Raw genomic sequence first — 23751 nt, 5'->3', positions numbered from 1 at the left:
GACAAAACCCCTCCCGTATGGAACTGACGGGCCTGCTGCTGCCTTTCTGGTTGGATGAGGTGATTTCTACCCATCTGTTTTGTTTAAAAAACTATTCAGAAGCACATGAGCTTGGCACACCTGAGTAGATAATGACGTGTTTATCTTTCATGTTCCGTTCCAGACCCTTTCCGAAGGATACCAGATTTTACAGAGATTTCATGTGAACGCATTGCATTTAATCTAATAATTTGTGATAGCTCCACATTTGTTCTACAGAAAACAAGCAGAGGCCTGTTGGAAATGTACATTCAAGGCAAGGTTGTCCTATAGGACGAAGCCGAAAGCAGCCCGGACACAGCCTGGAGCCAGAGGGCTGTTCTGGCTTCTCGTCTCTGCCTTTTGGCCTGACCTCCTCCGAAGCCATTTTAAAGAAATTAATGTTACGCTCTAAATTCTACTGAGGTAACAGGCCTTCCTGCTTCAGTGAAAAGATGATGGCATTGGATGAGATGGCAAAGGAACAGGACCTGCTGCCGCAGCTTCTCGGGGGCTGAGTCCAGAAGAATCTGTAAAGAAGTGAAAGCTCAGCGCTTTAATCCTCCCTCATTTAACTGAGTCAAAGCCCGTTAACCGTGTCTCAGCCCTGGGGGAGTTTGCGTTGTCCAGAGGCCGGCTTCTTGCCTGGAGACATGAGCGCCACCCAGAGGTCCGGTCCGGCCGTTCTGCAGCCAGGCTCCTCTGGGGGCTTGGGGTTGAGACGGAGCCCTGCCTGTGCCAGACCCTCCCTCTGGCCGTGGGGGCAGCTGCGGGTGGGCGCAGGCCGCTTACAAGGTGCCGGCACCTGCACCAGCATGAATACAAGGCGGGGGGGGGGGGGCTCCATGTGGGGGCAGGTAAAGCAGCACACGTGTGAGGGGACAGCAGGCGAGGGAGAAATGAACTCCCGGAAATGCTCACCAAGGTCCAGGGAGGAGACGGCTCCCAGTCGGGGCTACAAGCGCAAACAGGGCTGGCGGGGATAGGGGACTGCGGTGCCAGTGAAGAGAAGGGGGTGTGTGCCCCCCCACCCCCGGCACCCCGGCTCGGCTGCCCCTGCGAGAGTCCTGAGCACGCCTGTCTGGGAGCCCTGGGCCCCCCTCTCGGTGGGGCTCATCCACCGCCTTAGCCCCCGACGCCTCTTTCCTGGGGTGTCTCCTGTCGGGGGGAAGACGTTGTCCTCTCCCTTCAGGTCCTTCTGGCACATCTGAGAATTAAATTGACAGGCGACGGATCAACAGGAGGAAATAAGAAAAATTTTAAAGCGTGCGCATGGGAGAGACCCAGGAAAACGAACTCCCCCAGTGGTGGAAGCCCTCACCTTAAATCCCATCCTCAGCTCGAGACGAAGGAGTATGTCAGGGATGGGAGTTTGGGACTCAGAGCGGGAGGGAGGCAATTCCCGTGGAGACGGAAAAGCAAACGTGTGGTGAATGCGTGTTTGCTGGGCCAGACAGGAACCGTGGACACAGAAGTTTCAGCAGTTTCTACTACAGCTACCTGTGGTGACTCCCCCTTCCTGGAACAGGTCCTCCATCTACATTCTTTCAGGCAGTTAGGGGAACGCTCTTCCTGAGTCTTTTGGGCCTTAGAATCATAAGTGAATCATATTTATATATATAATCATCATAATAAATTAATCCTCATGCCACAGAGACACGATTTGGGGTGCACCTTCTGTCCCCTCGCTCCTAACCGCTGACGTGTGTGGCTCGACCCCATCACACAGCCACCCTTGCTCCTGGGGGATCACATCCCCACACCCTAGAGCAGCCCCCCTCGGGGTCAGAAGGTCCACAGAGATGCGGGAAGTGCGGTCCTGGACTGGGCCATGGTGTCGGGGGAACCTGCCATGCCTCTGTTTGGACTCATCACCCTGGTTTTGGGGTGTGGCTCCCACTTGAGATGGACAGGGCAGGGCCGGCGGGGCTGCAGTTTTCAGATCCCGCGGGTGTTCAGAGACGCAGGTGCTGGGGCCGCGGCCGCCAAGAGTCCGTGCTTTTTGCCCACCAGCACAGGACCCCGGCCACTCCCCGGGGCAGTGGGTGCGGGCACACTGTCTGTGGCTGCCCTTTCGGGCCAGGAGGACGGGGCTGAAGTGTGAGTCTGATGGCTGTGTGTCAGGCTGGTCGAGGAAAGAAAGCCCCTGTTTTCTGGGAGTCGCTTGGGTACGAGCTGATCGTGGGTGTCTGCCTGGTGAGGTCCTAGCAGAGCTCGGGGTGGGGGCTGTTTCCACGATGGGTGTGGCACCCTGTTGATGGAAAACATGGGCACAACCAAGAGCAGGACACGTGGCACTGCGAGCAAGGCCCGTGCTGGCCTGGGGGTGGGATTTCAGTCAGAACGGGACTGGGCTGTGTCGTCGGCTTCAGAACCACAGGCAGCCCGCTGGGGGCAGGGGAGATGTGGGGCCCTCCCTGGACAGCGTCGGGGCCTGGCCCTGTCCCTTGTCCAAAGTGCCGCAGATACTTCTTTGCTGCCGCAGGAGACAGGGCCGTGGATGGCTCTGGAGACCTGGGGACCCTAGCGCTCGGGGTGGGGCGACTCCGGAGAGCTCCGCGGCCTTCCCAGAGCCGGCCCAGCTGGCCCCGTTCCCGCGTCCCAGAAGCAGACTAGCACCTTCCAGTGTTCTCTGTGGCTCTGCAAGGGCTCCTGGATCATTCTCTCTTCACCTCCTCACCCCCCGAGGAAACCCATGCCAAGGGTCCACCGGCCCCCACCCTCCAGATTCAGCACCTGAGCCCCCAGGTCGCAGAACCAAGGGTGGGGGAGCACGGGATGCGAGGGCCTGGGTGCCGAAGGCCATCGGCCAGCATCTGCCCCCGGCCGCTGTCGGGAGGGAGCCTGACGCCCGCGCAGTCCCGCACTGGAGGGCCTGGAGCAGCCCCGGCTTCTACCTGCAGGATGCCAGCTTCACGTCACCCCCGCCGCAATAGCCAGAAATATCTCCACCCGTGGTCACGAGCGTCTCTTGGCCGCAGGGTCACCCTCGCGGGGAGCCGGCGGTGTGCAGAGCAGCTGTGAGCAGTGTTCAGGGCCTCCCTGCACCGGGCTGGGTGGATGTTACCTTTCCAAATCGTCAGAACCCTCCCTTCATTTTCAGAAGAGCCCCAGGCCCACCAACAAATAAATAAATAAAAAATAAAAAACTGCTGCAGGAAAACCCAGCTTATTAGAACTTGGCTTGCTTTACTGAAACTTAAGGTCATTGATAAAGCTTCAGTGAAGCGAGGTGGGTTATTTCTAGAGATCCACCGATGACTGTCCCTACGGTGAACGCCCCTACGGTGTCTACCAGGCAGCGTGGTCACTTACAAACTCGCTAAAAGAGGACATTTCTCGTTACGTGTTCCTACAAGATAAAATTTAAATTTAAAGATGAGCTTATTGGCACAGAGAAGGCTCCAGAAGGTCCCACTGCAGAGAAGCCTGCCCAGCTCTCGCTCACGCCAGGCCTGCCAGCATCCGAGGTGCCACATCCTCAGGGGACACCAAGGCTGCCGGCCTGGAGCCCCTGGGGACTCGGGTGCAGGTCAAATGAGCTCACATTCAGACAAGTCCCTGGCAGCTGTAATGTAACCCGAAGCAAGGTGCTGGGATTCTTCCAACGGCTCAGACAATGAGACCCAATGCACAAGTCCCTGACCTTTCGTGTGAAGCTTGGCTCTGCTGTGCAAGGGCTGAGGGAGGCTGGAAATCCTTCCCCAAGGGGGTGCCTCGGGGGGCACAAGCCCACATCACGTGGTGGCTGCTGGGACCTGACCCAGAGGAGAGAAAGTCGCTCCCTCCTCCTCCACAAAGGCACAGCCTTCCCACCAAAGAGCACGTCAGCCTCTGCCTGTCAGAAAGAATCAGGAGGCCCTGTGGGTCAGCCTCACAATGTGCCCGCCTTGCTGAGGGCCCCCTTCCAACCGGACACGTGGCGGGCGGGCGGCTGCCCTCCGCCTCCTTGAGGGCTTCTCCCCGCAGGAGGTGGAGACTGAAACGATGGGATTCAAGCCCCATGGAACCCTCCTTCCGGGTGGGCCTGCAGAGGACACCTCTCCACCCGAGGGGCCCTGCTTGCTCTGCCCACCCCCAGTGATGCTACTGGGACGGTTACAAGGCTGAGAGAGGCCCGTAGGGAGAGACCCCTGCGTGCTCCATCCCTGACAGCGAGGGGAGGGCCGCGGGGGCTCCGAGGCACAGGGGAGATGAGCCGCCTGGCGCGAGGAGTGGCCCAGAGCAGCCGCGGACAGTCTTGTTCAGCATCGCACTTGTCCCTGCGGCTCCGGCTCCGCTCCTTTGATGCTCTCAGACCTGCGTGGTTGGAGTCCCCGGGCGTCTGGCAATGCGTCCTGCCTCCGAATCAAGGCGGGCCTTCCAGTTTCCGAGGCCCCATCGGGGTGTGACCTGGGATTTTAGGGCCCTGCGGTTTGGTTGGCTGTAGGTTGTCTGGAGGTCTTCGTGTTTCCAGTAAAAATATGCTGAAGTTCAGTTCTGGGCTTCCTTCCGCACGGAATTCTTCTCATCTGTTACTTGTACGTGTTTCCAGTACTTCTGTAAACTATTCCAAAGAAGTCTGTTGGGAGGTGCTTTCATTTTTCCATCCCGCACTTGTTAACTACAGTGCCTGTGCTCGAGGCGTGTGCGTGTGCCTGTGAAGCTCCCGGGTAAGGTCACGTCAGAGGGCAGGGCCGCCAGCACCCCGACCCTGCTGCTGGGTCTGGGACGGGGAATCTCGGAGGCATCTCGTGAAGTCTGCCATGTAACACACACCCAGCCTCAGTTGTGTAGAACAACTTTCACTTTTGGTGATGAAAATAATAAACAGTCTCTGCTAGGGATAGGAAAGTTTTCCTTGAGCCAGACTGAGGACTCTAGCCCAGAAGACAGCCTCTCAGGTAACCTGAGGAGCTGCCCTGGAGAAGCAGGGTTTTCAGCACAGTTTTGTGTCTCGTGAGAACAAAGAACATCAGGCCAGGGATGCTTTCCTTCAAGGTTGAAAAAAACAACAGACCAGCACGTACCGAGTCAGCGTGGCCTTGGCCCCTGGGGAGGGAGGCTTACCGTGGATGGGGGACCAGCACTGGCGTCCCGGGAAGGGAGGCATTTCATCTTTATTGTTTTTTCTTTTTATAACTTTATTTATTTATTTTTGGCTGTGTTGGGTCTTTGTTGCCGCACGCGGGCTTTCGCTATTTGCGGCGAGTGGGGGCTACTCTTCGTTGCGGTGCGTGGGCTTCTCATTGCGGTGGCGTCTCATTGTGGAGCACGGGCTCTAGAGCACAGGCTTCAGTAGTTGTGGCTCGCGGGCTCTAGAGCACAGGCTCAGTAGTTGTGGCTCGCGGGCTCTAGAGCAGAGGCTCAGTAGTTGTGGCTCGCGGGCTCTAGAGCACAGGCTCAGTAGCTGTGGCTCGCGGGCTTAGTTGCTCCATGGCACGTGGGATCTTCCTGGACCAGGGCTTGAACCCGTGTCCCCTGCATTGGCAGGCGGATTCCTAACCACTGTGCCACCAGGGAAGCCCCAGTCTTTATTATAACATGGACGTTCTTTACTTCTGGTCAGGGTACCCTTTTCTTTCATAATTAAAGCCGGCGTGCAGTGTGTGTTTGACAGGTCACACACAGGCCGTTTAGTCAGCACAAAATTCAAGTTAACTCACGTAGAGGCCGCAACAACTTCCTGCACCTCAGTGTGGGAGAACATCCCCCGTCGGGTTGTCATGATTCTGCTCCGGGGCTGGGCTTCGACTGAGCGGAGGGAGGCCTGGACGCTGTGCCGGCCGGGCCGGAGCCACCTGCGGGCCACTCACTGGCTGCTGGCCGGCACGTCAGTCGGCTGTTGGTCAGACACTCGTGCGTCCCCTCCGTGGTCTCTGCTCAAGGGTGAGCTGGCGGTGTCTTCAAGCCCTGGGTGCGGGTGGAGCCATGGCAGGCCCTGGCGCACGGCAGGGACGCGGATCCTACAAGAGGGGCCACGTGAGGCAGTCGAGGGAGGAGAGACAGCACCGTGGCCGCATCTGGAAGCTTCGCTTGGCCACGTCACCCAGGGTGACATGTGACCTCCCTCTTTCCTTGAGTTCTCGTCTGTCACAGCTTCCTCCTGTTTGGGGCTCTCAGACTGAGAGCAGAGTACGCCCTGTTGTCTCTGTTGTCCCCTTGGCCTCCGGCTCCCGCTGATGTCACGGCAGCGTCCTGGGTGCAGGTGGCCCGCGGCCCCGTCCATGCCTTCCGCCGGTCAGACCTGCACACCCACTGCCCTTCACCTCCTTTTTTCTCAGTTGAATTATGCCATCAGCCTCTTAACACCGGGGAGGGGCATGGCCTGCTTTGAGAAGCTACTCATGCCCAGCCTGGCAAATCCAGGGGCTTCACAGAGCCCAGAAGCCACCTTGGTTCAGACCCCTGAGGCCCTTCACGGCCCAGCACGTGACACATCTGGGTAGGGACAGACGTTCAGACCATCCTCCTTCCTGCTCCGGGTTTGCTGATGGCCCCTGCAGCACAGCACTGGGGAGGGTCCGTCCCACCACGTGTGTCATCGTAGTACGTGGGAAATGTGGTTTCAAGCTCACTACGTGTGAGGACCGCTGCTTTAGGAGGAAAAGGTCCTGGTGCGGTTCCTTGGGCTGAGGAGCGGTACTTTCCTCCCCAAACAGTAAGATGTAGCTGTGGACGGAGACTCGTGTATCACTGGGCAGACTGGCTGTTGTAGAAAGAAGGCTCCAAAAGGCTGTGTGGTAACCATGGTGACGGAGAGCGTGCTGGTGACAGCAGGCTAACGTCTCACATGTCTTATTTCATCCGGTCCCCAGACAGCTCTCTCGGGCAGGTGCCGTCGTTACCCCCACTCCACAGGTGAGGAAACTGAGGCCCAGGAAACGCAAGCACGCGTTCAAGGGCACCCGGCTGGGAGGCAGGAGAAGGGCCAGGCGGTGTGGCCTCTGTCATTCAGCATGGGGTCCTGGCCTGGGCTCTGGCCCCTGTGGAACGTACACGGCCACAGGCCTCCCACCTTCGCTGAGCACCGGCCATGGCGCCTGCCCTGTGGTGGCCTTTGTGACGCCACCCAGGGTACCTGGTCCTGCCCTGGGCGCAGTGACAGCATCACGGGGCTACACGGCAGAGGCTGGACCAGACTCTGATCCCGCGTTCAGGGCCCTCTCGGGGTGCTGGCCGGGCTGGGCTGGGCCCCAGGGTGCGAACTGCTCAGTCCTGCCCGCGGGAGGCCAGGACGGCCCATGGGACATTGAGGAGTCGGGGATGCCAGCGCTTGCTCCTCTGATGGACCAGGGGTCACAAGAGAGGTGACCTGGCCGCCCCAGAGCGGCTGAACTAGATCTCGAGGTGGCACCCAGGGTCCATTGCTCAGGCTTCCTGCCGTGGGGGCTGGTGACGAGTGCAGGCCACACCATGACCCTCATTGAACATGGGGTGATCTCTGGGCCAGATGGGGGTACGCAGGGTGCTGCTGCTCATAAGTTAGAGGGTGATGTGTGCGGTTACCGCCAGCATCTGGTGGACAGCAGGTGCAGGAGCCCAGGGCTGGCAGGAGAGCGTTCTGCAGAGAAGGTGGGGCTTGGTCCAAGGAGCTCCAGCCTGAGCTGAGGGCGAGTTGGGGCCGGGTCAGCCTTGGACGTGTGATTGTGTTCCGGTGGCTGGCTGGGGACCGGGTAGGCTCAGCAAACACTGAGTAAGGCCCTGGGGCACGGGGCAGAGTAGGGCCTGGAGGGTGAAGGACGAGCAAAGCTTCCGCGTCACGCACCAGCGGCCACGGGAACAGGCGGTGAGGTGGCCGGAGAGAGTCTGGGATTCTGCATCAGAGACCGGGGTCCGTCCCTGTCGTCTCTCTGTACTTGAATGTCCTCTCTCTCGTTGAGGTAACTGTGGCCTTTTCAGACTGGATGTGTGTGTCCCCCCAGAATTCATAAGTTGAAGCCCCAGTGTGGGGGGGCCCTTGGGGGGTAATTAGGGTTAGATGGGTCATGAGGAAAGTGCATGTGACCACCTGACAGACGGCACCGTCTGCAGGCCAGGAGGGTCCTCACCAAGGGCCCGTCCGCACTGGCACCCCCAGCCTCCAGAACGGCGAGAAAAGACAAGCTTGTGGATGAAGCCGCCCAGGCTGTGGTACTTGGTTATGGACGCCTGAGGCAACCGATACAGATTTGGGTTCCGTGAGTGTGGCAGGGGCTTCTGTTACAAAGCCTGAAAATGCAGAAGCAGCTTTGGAACAGGCGACGGAGAGAGGCTGGGAGGCTTGACGTTTGGCCTTAAAGGCAGTTCTGGCGAGGGTCCTTCGCGAGGGATCGTGAACAGACTCTGGTAGGGGCGTGAATGCTGAAGGACGGCCAGGTGGAAGGAGTAGCGCGCTGCTGCTAACGGCAAGGAAGGCAGCCCTGGCTAGAAAGTGGCAAAGGAAGCAGCCTAGCCGTGCCCTCGTGTCTTGTAGAAGGTCCACGTTGGATATTTAGCTGAGGACATTTCTCAGCAGCACTGAAGGAGAGGCGTGGTTCCTCCTGCTGGCTGGCAGTTAAACGCAAGAGGAAAGACATGAGTTGATTGTTAACCAAAAAGGACCGGAGCTTGGACATCTGGAAGACCCTTAGCCTCACCATATTGCACAAAATGAGAAGGCGTGCTCTGAAGAGATGCCAGGGATGTGGCCACACCATTTGATAAAGAGACCACAGGTGCAACTCATGCACTTAACCAGCCGTCGCAGCCGAGCCAGGAACAGAGGTGGGATTAAAGCACCGAGGACTCTGCCAGCCTGAACTTCGGGGGTCAGAGGAAGCAGGGTGGCGGGGAGGACGGCTGTGGGGCCCCTTGGATTCTGCAGGACCAGACCACGGGGCCGTTGGGCTGCAAACACGCACTCTTCTACCGGGAAAGGGATGAAGGTCCCCAGAGGCTATTCAGAGGTGGCCTCCGACCGAAGCCGGGGGTGTGGGCCTGGAGGAGAGGCGTTGACCAAGGAGGATTGTTCTGCAGCTTGGGACCTAGTGGAGTGTGCCTGGCTACGTTTTGGGCCTGTCACTCCCTCGTCTTCCCATTTCTCCTTGGGAGTGGGCATGTCTATTTTCTGCCTCCCTCACCTTTGCATTTGGGAAGGATGTAATTAGCTTGCTGTCACAGGCTCACAGCTGGAGAGGAAATCGCCTCAGGATGAATCATAGCTCGAGCTCACCCACATCTGATTTAGATGATATTTACTTTGGACTTTAGACTTTTCTAAGTTAAAATTAAAATACCATATTATATCATATTAGGTATACCACATAGTGAATTGATATTTTTACACATTATGAAACGTTCACCCCGAGAAGACCAGTTTTCATCCGTCACCATACAAAGTTGTTGCAGTGCTATTGACTACGTCTCCTATGTGTACATCACATACCTGTGACTTATTTTATAGCTGGAGGTTTGAACCTCTTAATCCCCTTTACCTATTTCTCTCCTCCCCCAACCCCCTCCCCTCTGGCAACCAACAGTTTGTCCTGTGTATCTATGACTCTGTTTCTGTTTTGGATTATTTCTTCATTGGTCTTGTCTTTTAGATTCCACATACACATGGACTCATACAGTATTTGTCCTTCTCTGTCTGACTTACTTCACTTAGCATAATGCCCTCCAGGTCCATCCGTGTTGTCGAAAATGGCGAGATTTCATTTTTTTATGGCTGAGTGTATATATACCTTGTTGTCCATTGTATAGATGAGCCACATCTTCTGTATCCATTCATCTATCAGTGGGCACTTAGGTTGTTTCCATATCTTGACTATTGTAAATAGTGCTGCATTGAACAAGGGGTACATATATTTTTTCTAATTACTGTTTTTGTTTTCTTCAGATAAGTACCCAGAGTGGAATTGCTGGATCGTATGGTAGTTCTATTTTTAATTACTTGATGAGCCTCCATACTGTTTCCACAGTGGCTGCACCAATTTATATTCCCACAAACAGCGCACAAGGGTTCCCTTTTCTCTACACCCTCACCAACACTTGTTATTTCTTTTCTTTTTGATAATAGCCGTTCTGACAGGTGTGAGATGACACCTCATTTTCGTTTGGATTTGCATTTCCCTGATGATTAGTGATGTTGAGCATCTTTTCATATGTCTGTTGGCCATTTGTATGTCTTCTTCGAAAAAATGTCTATTCAGGTCCTTTGCCCATTTTTTTATTGGGTTGTTTGGGTTTTTTTTTAATATTAAGTTGTATGAGTTCTTTATATTTTGGATATCAACCTCTTATTGAATGTATGATTTGCAAATATCTTCTCTCATTCAGTAGGTTGCCTTTTCATTTTGTTGGTGGTTTCCCTTGCTATGCAAAAGCTTTTTAGTTTGATGCAGTTCTGTTTGTTTATTTTTGCTTTTGTTTCCCTTGCCTGATGTGACAGGTCCAAAACAATCTTGCTACGACTGATGTCAAAGAGCATACGCCTCTGTTTTTAGGAGTCTTATAGTTTCAGGTCCCACATTTAAGTCTTTAATCCATTTTGAGTTTATTTTTGTATATGATGTAAGAAGGTGGTCCACTTTCATTCTTTTTCATGTAGCTGTCCAGTTTTCCCAGCACCATTTATTGAAGAGGCTGTCTTTTCCCCACTGTATATTCTTGCCTTCTTTGTCATAGATTAATTGACCATATAAGTGTGGGTTTATTTCTGGGCTCTCTAGTCTGCCCCACTGATCTACGGAGCTGTTTTTGTGCCAGTAACATACTGTTTTGACTACCGTCGCTTTGTAGTATAGCCTGAAATCAGAGACTGTGATACCTCCAGCTTTGTTCTTCTTTCTCAAGATTGTTTCGGCTATTCAGGGCCTTTTATGTTTCCCTATGAATTTGAGGATTTGTTCTAGTTCTGTGGAAAATGCCATAAGAATTTTGATAGGGATTGCATTTAATCTGTAGACTGATTTGGGTAGTATGGGCATTTTAATGACCTTAGTTCTTCCATGAACGTAGTATAGCTTTCATTTATCTGTATCATCTGCCGTCACTTTCCTCAGTGTCTTATGGTTTTCAGAGTACAGGTCTTTCACCTCTTTGGTTAAATCTGTTCCTGGGTATTTTATTCCTTTGATGCAATTATACCTGGGATTGTTTGCTCTGTTTGTCTCTCTGATAGTTCATTATCAGCAACAGATTTCTGTATATTGATTTTGTATCCTGCTACTTTGCTGAATACACTTATTAGTTCTAAGAGTTTCTTGGAGGAGTCTTTGGGATTTTCTATATATAGTATCATGTCATCTGCAAATAGTGACAGTTTTACCTCTTCCTTTCCAGTTTAGATGCCTTTTATTTACTTTTCTTACCTAATTGCTGTAGTTAGAACTTCCAGTACTATGTTGAAGAACATAGTGGGCATCCTTGTCTTGTTCCTGATCTTGGAGGAAAAGCTTTCAGCTTTTCATCATTGAGTATGATTTAGCTGTGGGTTTGTCATATGTGGCCTTAATTATGTTGAGCTATGTTCCTCTATATCTACTTTGTTGAGACTTTTTATCATGAATGTATGTTGAATTTTGTCAAATGCTTTTTCTGCTTTTATTGAGATGATCATATGATTTTTATCCTTTGTTTTGTTAATGTGGTGTATCACATTGTTGGATATACATATGTTAAACCATCCTAGCATCCCTGGAATGAATCCCACTTGACATGGTGTATGATCCTTACAATGTATTGTTGGATTCAGTTTGCTAGTATTTTGTTGAGGATTTGGGCATCTATATTCATCAAGGATATTGGCCTATAGTTTTCTTTGTGTGTGTGTGTGTGGTGCCTTTGACGGGTTTTGGTATCAGGGAAATGCTGGCCTCATAAAATGAGCTTGGGAGTTTCCTTCCTCTTTAGTTTTCTGGAATAATTTGAGAAGGATGGGTATAAGTCTTCTCTGAATCTTGGGTAGAATTCACCTGTGAAGCCATCTAGACCTGGACCTTTGTTTGGGGGAAGTTTTTTGATTACTGATTCAGTTTTGTTACTGGTATTTGGTTTATTTAGATTTTTCTATTCATGATTCAGCCTCGGAAGATTGTATGTTTCCATTCCCTCTAGGTTGTCGAATTTGTTGGCGTATAATTGTTCATAGTAACAATTTGTTACTCCTTTGTATTTCTGTGATGTTAGTTGTAATTTCTCCACCTAATCACCATAGGATAATGAGGAGATGATGGTGAGGACATGGCACTCATAGGCCATGTTACAGGTTAACTTCGTTTTAATGAAATGAATTGACTCCCTGAAAAATTAAATGTCACATTTTATAAATCAAATTCTATTCTCTTTGACTTCCTTTAATTTCAGAGATAATTTTCCATAATTTTAATTGACTTTTAACTGGCAACACTTCTTAATTTAAGCTTTAAATTTTTTTCCTTTGGCCAAGTTTTTGCATTAATATTTTATGAAACAAGGCCTCTGGGGACAGACACTATCATTTTATTATTTGTAAAATGTTTTACAGTTTTCCTATAATGAATGAACATCTCTTTTTTTAATATTAGATTTCCAGATGACTCTTTTAAAGTAGGATGTGACTTTATTTCAGGGTGTGTGTGTGTGTGCCGGTGTGCTTGTTTCCCTAACGTCGCCTGTAATCCCTTCTCTAACGTAATGACATTGTTTGTATGGGAGGCAGAGTGCAGACCCAGGTGTGTGTGTAGCGTGAGAGCCGGAGCTTCTCATGCCTGCAGGCCTGGCTCCCACCCATTCCTATGCCTGGCGTGGCTGCTGTGCCTGGTGAGCTCCTGCTCAAACGATGGCCCTTGCCACCCAATGTACAACTGGGGAGGGCAGCCTCGCCTGGGAGCCAGCTAGGCAGCCAGACACACGGGTCAGAATCTCCACCCCCGTGCACCCCAGCACTTCATAGCATGACTTTAGGCCCATGCCTGTGCCCTGGGCTGAGGCACTTAGTAGGTAGGGGACACAGTCTCCTTCTTTGATCACCTTCCCACGACGCTGGGCCCCTCCTTGTGTCTTAGCTGTCTGCCGTCTTCTGGAATCACTTACCTGGTTGCACAGGTGACCATCAGCTTCTAATTGATCACTTCCTTGGTTCTGGATCAGAACCATCTCAGACCTGCTGAATCAGAACCCTTGAGGGCAGAGCCCCGCATCTACATTTTATCGAACTCCCTGGTTGGTTCTTTGTGTCAGCTGGAGCCGAGAGCCCTGTGCTGGTCCCTGGGCTCTCCCAAGGCAAGGCAAGGGTTAACAGGAAGTGAAGTTGATTTTACTCATTTAAGAAAAATGTATTGGCAGGGAATTCCCTGGCAGTCCAGTGGTTAGGACCCCACGCTTCCCTGCCAACGGGCCCGGGTTTAATCCCTGGTCGGGGAGCCAAGATCCCGTTAGCTGCGTGGCCCTGCCAACAGCGAACAAGCAGAGACGTATCGGGAGCTAAAGATTGTTCAAACTTGGTTTTTTTGCAAACATTTAAAAATATCCAGACACACCATAAAAACAGCAACAGAATCATATTTTGTGAGGACTGTAATAGTTTAAACCAGCTCTTGCACTGATCCTAAACACTCGGTGAGCCAAACGCAAAGCCGGGACTGGACCGGGGCTGCCCTGGGCTCCCGGCGTCCAGTGCACAGCCCGCCGGGGTGAGCTGTGTCAGGGGAGGGGCAGGCAGGGTGGGGGCGGTCAGCTGCACAGGGAGCCGGGGCGTCGCAGGGGAAGGGCTGGCCCAGCTGGGAGCGAGGGCCCCTTTCTCTGGAGATGTGCCCTCCGCCCCCCGCAGCCGGTGGGGGGACAGGGGGCATTGTGTTCCCACAGTTCAGATGTTTGGGGTCCCCCAGCAAGGCTGAAATGACTGAGCCTCGGTCGTTCAGAGGGTCACTGGGGTGGAAAGTGACCCGTGCTTAGCGGAGGGGAATTTAAGCCAGGAGTGGAGGGGGGCTGTGAGGAAAGCGGTGGCCCCGAAAAGCAACAGGGCGCGATTGCCCACGGCGCCTGGGTTTGCAAAGGCCCAGGAAACCCCAGCAAACCCGTGCTCCTTTAGCATAAGCTTTTGGCCCCGATCCACCCCAGCACGCGTCCTCCCTCTCGCGCCGCCCGCGAGGGGCCCATCGGTGGGTCCTCAGCTGCGCCCACAGACCAGGGCGGCCCGGAGGGGCTGGACCGGCCCCCGAGCCCGCGCTCCGCTCCACGGGGTGTGTGGACGCGGACGTCTGGGGCGGGCAGCGTCCGCCGAGGTCAGTGGGAGGGCAGCCGGTGGTGACTGACCACGGGGACCGACAGGAAATCCCCCCGCGTGTGGGCACCCGGCTCCAGACCCGCAGCCGCCGGCCTCCTGCGCCCTCCCTTCCCGGGGCTCCTGTGGGTCCGCGAGGCAGGCGCTCACTGATGGCACGTGCTCGTCAGGAGGAAGGACACCCGCAGGGCCCCCCGCCGGCCAGCCCATGACCTCCATCGCGTCCGCTCGGGGGCACGTATCCGGTGCCCGCAGCGTTCTCGGCCCGGGCTGGACACGGGGGCGCCGGGACGTCAGAGCCATGCCCCCTGCCCGCGTGGTGTTCTGTGGCAGCCCTGGGACGAGGCGGGTCGGGTGACGGCCCCCCCTGTCGTGGATGGTACCACAGGGCCACTGGCAGCCCTGGGGACCCATCATGTGGCTCTTAGTTTTATTCACCTGTGTGCTTACTTACACACACGTGCACACATACATACACACACATCATACATATACATACACGCACATGTATACACACGCGCACACGTACATGTACTTGCACACACATATGTATGCACACACATATGTATACACACACGCACTACACACACCCATGCGCACACACTTGCACATACACGCATACGTATACACACACGCATACACGAACACATATGTACACACACACACATGCATACACACACACAGTTAAATCACTTGTAAGAGTTTTGGACTTCAGGATCGCATTTGACCCTGTGGCTTTTTTGCCTGAGACCCAGCAGCATTTGGGTGTCTGGCTGCGGCGTGCCTCCCCTTCCAGAGGCCCTGAGGGCCAGGGACCACCGGCCCACCGGAGCCAGTGCCTCTCCTGCTGGTCTCAGGTTAGGCGACTGTCATCCTGGCAGCCGCTCCCTCCACATGGTGGCCACAGGAGCCCCACTACTTGGAGGACGGGGACGCCTCTGAGCCATCTGCATGGCGCCCCCCGGTGGCCAAATGACCGAAGCTCTCCTAAGTGTGCCCCACGCACAGATCTCTCTTGAATGTTGGAAGAGGGCTGCCCTGTGACACGTTCCCTGCACACCTGCTCCCCTCCAGGCCAGGGCTCGCCCGTGCCAGCCGTGGACAGCATGCAGGACATCAGCTTCCATCCTTCCTATCAGTACCAGTGCTGGGAGTAGAGAAAAATGTCAGATTTGTTCATACTAAAGTGTTATTGACTTACCCTGAGGTTATGCACGTCCCTACTAAATGCACTTTAAGGGGATTTCAGCACCACGAACTGTCCCCAGCTTGGGGGCAGAGGAGTCCCCATCCAGCCACCGTAGGGTCCGGCGGGCCCCGTGCCCAGAGCAGACTCTGTGGCAGCCATCGCCGGCTCGGGAGCTCAGCGCCAGACCCCGTGTACTGCCTGTGCCACGCCACACCCCGCGCCGGCTCATCCACACCAGCGTCAGAAAGTAAATCCCAGGAGGCCACGGCACTGTCTAGATTCCAGGACGAGCACGCTGCTCTGGAGGCTTCTCTGCGTGCACACACTCCTCCACACCGCTCACTCACACGTGCGCACACACGCGCACCTCGGCTCCCTGTGTGGCACGGACCACGCGGTGCTGCCAGGGCCTCCAGATGAGGCCGTGTCTGTACACGTGGGTTCTGTGAGCCCGGGGCGGGGGGTGGCTGTCGTGGAATAACCAGCCCCCCACCCCACCTCCAGGTGAAGTTTCCAGGCTGGAACGTGGTCCCGCGATGGCGGGGCTGCTGTCGGATCGGCACCTCCGGGCCCGGGTCTGTGCTGGCACCTGTGCCACGTCTGGGGAAGGAAGGAGCTGGGAAGGCTTTCCGTCTCCGCCGTTCTCCTCCTCTGAGCATCTTTACGGGACCGTGTTTAGAGCTTCCTGACAGGGTCCTACCCCCTCGCTGACGACGAGGGCCTCCGGGAGAACTAACCCACTTGACTCCATTCTGTGTGTCTCTCTAGAAAGACAAGAAGCCCGGGCTTCTGAAGCTGCTGGCCGGCGCGTCCACCAGGAGGAAGTCGCGCTCCCCGCCGTCCACCTCGCCCACCCACGACCCCCGGGCAGCGGCGGATGCCTCCCTCCAGGGCGCGGTGGGGCCCGAAGTGTCCTCACTGTCCGTCCACGGCAGGGCCGGGTCCTGCCCCGTTGAGGGCGAGATGCAGGGGGCCTTGGGGTTGGAGCCGCTGCACAGGAAGGCGGGCTCCTTGGATCTGAGCTTCCCGTCGCCCTCCCGGCAGGCCCCTCTCTCCGCGGCCGCCATCCGCCCCGAGCCCAAGCTGCTGCCCAGAGAGAGGTAAGGGTGGGCCTGCGTCCTCCTGGGCCTGGGTGTGGTGGTCTGTGAGGTCTGGAGCCACGTTGGGGAACAGGGATGACGCAGGTTTCTGGGGTTTCAACCTGCCAGGCGGCCCTCACTATCCCATCAGCTCAGATAAAACGGGAGCGTGTTTCACGTTCTGAGTCCATCTGGGTCCTGAGTTTGTGTTTACAAGGGATCCATCTGGAAATCTGGTGGAACTGATGGTGTCCTGAGCCCGAAGAGCGAGCAGTCGAGTGAGGGACCTGCAACCCCCTGCCCCGCAGGAACCCGCAGTGACCCTGGGCTGAGCCCCCCGTAGGCCTGAGCGAGCCCCGCCCTGGGGAAGCTCTTCCAGGCTCGGCCCACTCTGACACCTGGCCCCAAACTGCCTTCAGGGTTACACCATGTGAAATGGCCGGTATTCGTGTTTTTTGCCAAAGACAACAATTTCTTAGAGTTCAGCATAGAGTTTTCCAGGTCAGGAAACTGAGTCCCCCGAGGCCTCGGGTGCAAGCGGCCAGAGGCTGGTGTCCTGCTTGTGGGCCATCCCGTTTGAGTCATCGGTCCTTAGAGAGCCTCAAAGAGGGCTGAAGGGCGCTCAGGGGAGGAAACGCTTTCCTTTCTAAGTGCCCCTCCTGCTGGGAGAGCTGCCTAAACGGTGAAAAGGGGAGCATCTCCTGAGCGCGCAGTCCTGGCATTTCTGGCAGATCCTTCCCCCGCTCGGCCACACTGACCGATGCCAGCCCTTCCGTCTGGCCTGACACGCACCACACACCCACCATGTACACCACACACACACACACACACACACACCAAGTGCACACCACACACCCCCTCCTCTCTCCCTCCACTTCCTTCCCCAAGGGAGCCTCCGCCTTCGGGCAGCTCTCCCACGTCAGAACCTTCTTTCTGCCACGGGACCAACCCAGCTGCCTGTGATTTCTGAATGGGGGTCCCGGCCCCTCCTCCGGGTCCCAAAGTTGGGGGCTCTGGGGAATGACAGGTCCCTAAACATGTCGAAGCTGCTCTCGTGTTTCCCCTGGGTTTCTGCCTTCCCAGATCCTCAACTTCTAGACTCCACAAAGGGCTTAAAGACCCTGTTGTAAAGAAATCATGGGAGTCTAGGATTAACTGGGAAGTTCAGGGAGTTGCTCCCATTAGCTGACTGGATTAACTGGGAAGTTCAGGGAATTGCTCCCGTTAGCTGACTGGATTAACTGGGAAGTTCAGGGAATTGCTCCTGTTAGCTGACTGGATTAACTGGGAAGTTCAGGGAGTTGCTCCCGTTAGCTGACTGGATTAACTGGGAAGTTCAGGGAGTTACTCCTGTTAGCTGACTATCCTAACTGGGGATATTGTACCCGGGGCCCTGGGCGCCCTCCTGCCCCCAGCACCCTGCACAGCTCCTTAGTGACCACTACTGCCTAGCGCGGCCCTCACCCCGTGCAGCCCTCAGGACTCCCATGTACCGGCCCCCAGCAGGTCGGAGCTGAGGACGTGACAATGGCAACGTCACCTTCAGGCCGGGGCAGCTCCCGAAACACCTGGACTCGGGCCGGTGGGTCACACTGACCTCGCAGCTGTGACCAGAGTCCTGCATGGAGAGCGCACCCTCACTCACACCCCAGCCCCTGTTTGGGGGCCCGCCAAGGGGGGCTGTGCATGAAGGGCAGGCTGGGCTCAGTCCACGCCCCCAACATGCATCACAATCTTGCAGCAAGAGAAGCACCTGCCACTTAACAGCCATTTCACCCAGACGAGTGTCTGCTTTTTGAGTCCCGGCCCCTACATACAACACGGGGATGATAGTGCCTGGTGGCTATAATGGCCGCAAAACACCTAGATTAATACCTGGAAAAGGATGAATGCGTGGCGAACGCCAAGGGCAAAAACAACCGTAACAACGCGTGAGATGACATGGGAGACGACGCTGTGTGACGTGACGTACACGACAGGGAGGCCGTGGTCCCCCCACCTCCGCACTGCCTGACAGGCCTCCCCACCTGTTCACACGCCCCGTCTGTGTGTCCTCACCTCTCGCCGGCCTCAGCTGTTCGGCTCTGTTGGGATTTAAGAGTTTCTTGCTTTGATCCATTGTGGGTCATGGGAGGCTCCCAAAGACGTCTGTGCCCTAATCCCCAAACCAAGGGTAAGGTAGCAGGTGGACCGAGCAGCTGACCCTAAAGTGGAGAGGTCGTGCAGGCCCCGCGGCGGCCCGTGTGACCTCAGGAGTCCTCGCAGGTGGATGAGGAGCTGGGCCCGCCGTCCTGGCTTTGAGATGGAGGGAGAGGCCTCCACCGGAACGCCGCAGCCTCTGGGGGCTGGAGGAGGGGAGGGGACACAACCTGCCCCGGAGCCTCTATCCCTCGACTTCGCCCCGTGAGGCTGTGTCGGACATCGGACTTCCGGAACCCCCAGATGAGACGTGTACGTTGTCAGGCACTGTTCGTGGGAATCCGTCAGAGCCGCCACAGGGACCCAAGGCATGTGTAGACCTTAGAGTTTGGTGTCCAGGGTGTATTCTTATCATTTTCAAGGTCCTGGAGGGACACCACTGTGATGCCCACAGCCCCCGACCCCGGACCACTCGCCCTCATGGGGACCGACACGGGGGCTCTGAAGGGCCCCTCTGGTGACACGGAGGATGTGCCCAACCCCACAGGCAAAGCGACTGCATCTGCAGTGGTCGGATTCCCTTCGAATTCTGCGCCTTTGGTCCGTGAGTCTGATGTCTGCAGATGGCTGTGGTTGACGCAGCCGCTCAGGACAGTCTCTGACGTGTGACGCCAGGATCGTGTCACTGTTTGCTTGGCCCTTTGGGGCCGCTGAGCATCAGTTTCTTTCAGCGTCTTGGAAGGATCTGGGCAGAAAACTGAATGCTGGTCTTGTAGACGCTCAGCCCACATCATCCATCCGGGCTCATTAAATCACGGGATTGCTCAGAAGCACCAGATTAATTTTTTTCTAGCAAATTACACTTTTAAAGTTGCTTGTTTCACATCTGGCAGTTGAGGCAAAAGCTAAAACTTAGGTTGGGAGCGTGAGGAATGATCTCGACGCGTTCTCTCCTGGGGACTTGAGGGAAGGGGGTGGTGTTTGGAGGAGGGGGATGGGCAGGAAGCCGAGGTGAAGGGGGGGCGGTGCTGGTCCTGGCAGTCCTGCAGCCTGGGCGCCGGGGTGTGGGAGCTGCAGTCTGTGTGTGCTGGCTGATCTCACGGGCGTTGCTGTGTCCCAGGTATCTGCAGGGACGCGGGGCTGGGAGGGCAGGAGATGTCGTCCCCTCCTCGCCTCGTCCACTCCCTGAAAGGGACCGCGGTGGCCACCGTCCCGGCCTGCACGCTGCAGGCACCTGGGGAGGCCAGGCGGCCTTGCCACCCGCTTCCTCTCTGCCCCCCGCTTCCACCGCCTGGAGCGGGCTGGGCTCGCGAGCTCCCAGGGCCGGCCCGGGTCTTCTGCACCTGAGCGTCTTCCCCAGGGGACAGGGTCAGGCCAGGTGCTGCCAGGGAGGAGGGACAGGAGAGACTGCAGTTCGGAGAGCATGGGGAGGTGGCCAGAGGGAAGGGGGAGCACAGTCTGCACCTCTGGCCCAGGGAGGCCGCCTGGGCCTTTCGGGACTCGGAGGAGGACCCGGGCCCTGAGGGTGGGGCTGGGAGCGAGGAGCCGAGGACTGAGGGCGCCCTGAACTGCTCTCCCCGGCCCACAGACGCTCCTGCTCTGCCAGTGCCCACGGCAGGGGTGCTGGCCAGACTGGGCCCAGGAGCAGGGGACAGGGTCAGCTGTGTGCGAGCTCCTGGCCGCTGCTCCTGCGACCCCCCCAGCAGCCCCACCTTTCGACCCACACGCCCCGAGGACACGGGGGCGCAGCGTGGGGCTGAGGTCGGTCTGGTGAGAAGGGAGTGGTGGGCGGTGCCCGGAGACGGCAGGGACAGGCAGGCCCGGCGTCCGTGACCGGGAGGGGCCGGTGCGCTTGCGGGGGGGCGACGGGAACACAGAGCCTCTTCCCAGCTTGCCTCTAGTCCGAGCAACGTGCTTCCAGTGGAGGAGGGCGGTGTGGATGGTGGGCTGGAGGCGGAGGGAGAGGAGCGTGCCTGGCGCCCGGCCGGTCCATGGGGAGGCTTTTGCTGACCCCGCCCTCCCCTCCCCCCGCACCCAGCCCGCGGGGTCCGTGGTGCCTACGAGCTGGGGTTCGCAGGCAGCAAGAACAGGCGGCCCTGCCGGCCACGAGACCACCCACAGTGAGGATCTGCGCACGGAGCCCCCAGCTCACCTGACCAGTCTTGCCCCCCGTAAGGGTGGTGGGCTTGGGGACAGCGGGACGCACGAGCCCTGTGGGGTCCCCGGCTGGAGGGGGCTGCCGGCAGCTCTGCCGGGCTGGGTGGCAGGGAGGGACGCGCATGGCCGTCTGCCCTCGCCCTCGGGCGTTTTAGAGCAAGGCTGGTCCTCAGAGCCTTCTCCCCTGAGGCTTCCTGGGCAGGTGTGGGGTGCAGGCCTTTGTCTCAGCTCCAGGGAGCTGCCGAGGCCCAGGGGTCTGTTCCTGGTCGGAGCTCAGGCGCCCGGCAGGCAGAGGCACAGCGGAGACTCACGTCTCCAGGTGCATCTATGGCACGTTGGTCTGAAAACAGGGACGGAGCCCCGGAGCCCGGGAGGTGGTGGGCGGCTCACCCCTGGTATCTGTTTCCCCAGGTACCGCGTGGTGGTGTCATACCCGCCCCAGAGCGAGGCAGAGATCGAGCTGAAGGAAGGGGACGTGGTCTTCGTGCACAAGAAGCGTGAGGATGGCTGGTACAAGGGGACCCTGCAGAGGAACGGCCGCACCGGCCTCTTCCCCGGCAGCTTCGTGGAGAGCTTCTGAGGCCGTGACTGCTGCCCCCCCAGGGACGGAGGTGCAGGGACCCCAGGGGAGCGGCCGCCCGAGGTCCTGGGTCCTTCTGGGGACCTGACGGGGACGCCCGCACGCGCAGGACCCAGGGGCGAGGAGGTCACGCCTTCCACCCGTCAGTGTCCTCTGACAGGGAGCAGACGCCGCCGGGGCGCTCCTCTGCCATCTGCTGGCGGGGCCAGCGGGGGGCAGGGCCCCGCGCTTTGGAGAGCGTCCTTTGGGCGGCTCCGGGTGTCCCGTGGGTCCTGACCCTCGTCTCCGGCTATACCTCAGGCACCTCCACCTGGAGCCTCAGCATGGTGCCCTGGCCCGGGGTCGTCAACTGCCCCGTCCAGGCAAGGCCAGCACGTGGCTCCCGCGGGGCGAGGTGGCAGCAGTGCCTCGTGCTTTGCCACCACTGTCCCCTCTCCCTCGTGCTTCTTCTTTCTTACGTCTTTTTACTGCCAAGCTGTTAGACTTCATAAATGTCTAACAGGTCGTTCACTGCCTATTTTTCATACATCTGGTGCTGCCTTTTTGTAAAACTAGTCGGGACTTGGTTGAGCTTGAAAGAAAAAATCTCTGGGGCGACACCAAAGGGGCAGAACTTTTACAGGCACCATGTGAACCTGGAGAGCCAGGTCTTCACAGCCTCGGTGCTCGTGGGGCCAGAGGGGCCTGGGCATTGGAGGGAGTTAGGAAAAGCCCGTGTCTTTCCACCCTTCCAGAGCCCCTGCCGCATCTGGAGATGTTCTGACAAGAGGTGGCAGTAAAGGAGCAGGAGGGTGGACCCCAGGTCAGGAGGCAGGACTTCCCTTCTGCGCTGTAGAGGGGACACCACAGCCGGCACTTCCACTGTCCAAACGTGCGGTTTTTACCACCGTTCAGACCGACTGCCTTGTGACGGTTTCTCCTTTTTTTCTTTAAATAAATAACTGCTCTGCTCTCAGTGCGCACCTTGGTCTCGAGACCAGAGCCACGAGGATAACGAGGGCTTTGAGGCGTCATGCAGACTTGCAGGTCCAGGGAGCTGGGCGGGGAGGGGCAGCTCTGATCCTGGGACCTTCCCCGTCGGGGGTCCACGAAGGGCACCCACGAGTCCACCTTCCCCCAAGCCCCGACGGGAGGAGCCCGTGAGAGAGACACCTTAGGAATACGTTCCTGTCAGTTCCTAAACCCTCTCTCGTTTTGCAAAGCCACTCAGGGTTAAATCAGGCTGAACACACTAGCCTTTGGCATGTCTGCAACAAAACCCAGAAGCCCACTCCCCGGCCCGCCATGAGGCCGTGGCAGGAACGCGGTCTTCAGAGTTCCTGTGTTGGGGTGTGACCTGGCCACTTGTTGCTGCCGGGTGGCTCCACGCCAGCGGGTCGCTCCTAGAGAAGAGCGCTCTTCCTCTCTCCAGGACACGACAGATTGACAGTTGAGAAATTTGTTCTGAATCAAAGGAAAAAAAATCCGGTTTAAACGCAGGGAGCCCTGTGCAGCCAGAAGGTGCACGTTTGCCACCGTTGCCAGATTAGTTGCTTTCCGTGCACAGAAATCCTGTGCGTGTCTGCAGTATGTCACCACCAAAAACATGCGCAGATTAACATGCTGAGTGAGACACGTGTTCTCCAGTGAAACCAGAGCCGACTGCGTCCACAGATGATAGGAAAGTCTTCTTTCTAAACGTGGGCAGTTACCAAGCAACACCACAGACCCCTCCCGGCACCGCCCACGTGATGCTGAGAGGCTGGCGCCTGGTGGAGGGGGCACGCCCCCCTGCAGGTGTCTTAGCAAAGTTGTCGCCAGCCTCTCCTGTGCAGAGTCAGGGCTGGGTGCTGGGGCCTCCCCGGGGCCACCAGCGTCAGGGCCTCCTCGCCGGCCAGGCTGCAGGGAGCATGGACACGCACGACCACCCCTGTGCTTTGGGCTGTTTTCAAACCCTTGGTCAGAAAATCAGCCCTCGTGACCAGTGAACCACAGACAGAGCAGGAGAAGAAGCAGACCCTTCTGCCGGGCCGTCCTGCCGGAAGGATGCCCTCGTCCTGGGCACTAAGGTGAACCAACCCTTTGCCTGATACCCTCAGATTCCCCAGGTCCAGACCTCACGCACCGTGCTCGTGATGTGGCCTTTGGGGCCAAGGCGACATGCTCTGAGGAGCAGGGTAGAGTCCTCAGCCACATGCACTGACATCAGGACACGGAGGTGACAGGGACATCGGGCCATCAAAGGGCCACGGGAACAGAGTCAGGAGATGGCAGCCTCACAGTGAATGCCGGGCTCCGGTGGGAAACTGTTGGCACTTTGCACAGTCACACACATGCACCCCTTGCTTCTGTTAGGCACAGACGTCAGTGTGTGATTCTGGAGGGACGGACTGATGACAAACCATGA

At 56.9% G+C, this 23751-nt stretch overlaps 1 protein-coding gene across 4 annotated transcripts in view; it reads left to right on the top strand.

Moving 5' to 3' along the window:
- Positions 1-23065, top strand: part of SH3RF3 (SH3 domain containing ring finger 3) — a 206375-nt gene extending 183310 nt beyond the window's left edge. For 2 of the 4 annotated variants that reach the window (XM_079941604.1, XM_079941602.1), the window contains 2 exons: positions 16179-16510; positions 19051-19440. In XM_079941604.1, the coding sequence (XP_079797730.1) occupies positions 16179-16510; positions 19051-19297 (579 nt within the window). In that variant the 3' untranslated portion in view covers positions 19298-19440. Of the gene's footprint in view, positions 1-16178; positions 16511-19050; positions 19441-21196 lie in introns of those variants that run through there. The other 2 variants (XM_079941603.1, XR_013831165.1) reach the window with 2 other exon arrangements.
- The last annotated feature ends 686 nt before the right edge of the window (positions 23066-23751 follow it).

This window comes from Stenella coeruleoalba, assembly GCF_951394435.1.
Source record: "Stenella coeruleoalba genome assembly, chromosome: 13".
NCBI lineage: Eukaryota > Metazoa > Chordata > Mammalia > Artiodactyla > Delphinidae > Stenella > Stenella coeruleoalba.
Note: the sequence above shows the minus strand (reverse complement) of the source record. Positions and strands in the feature narration are given on the sequence as shown.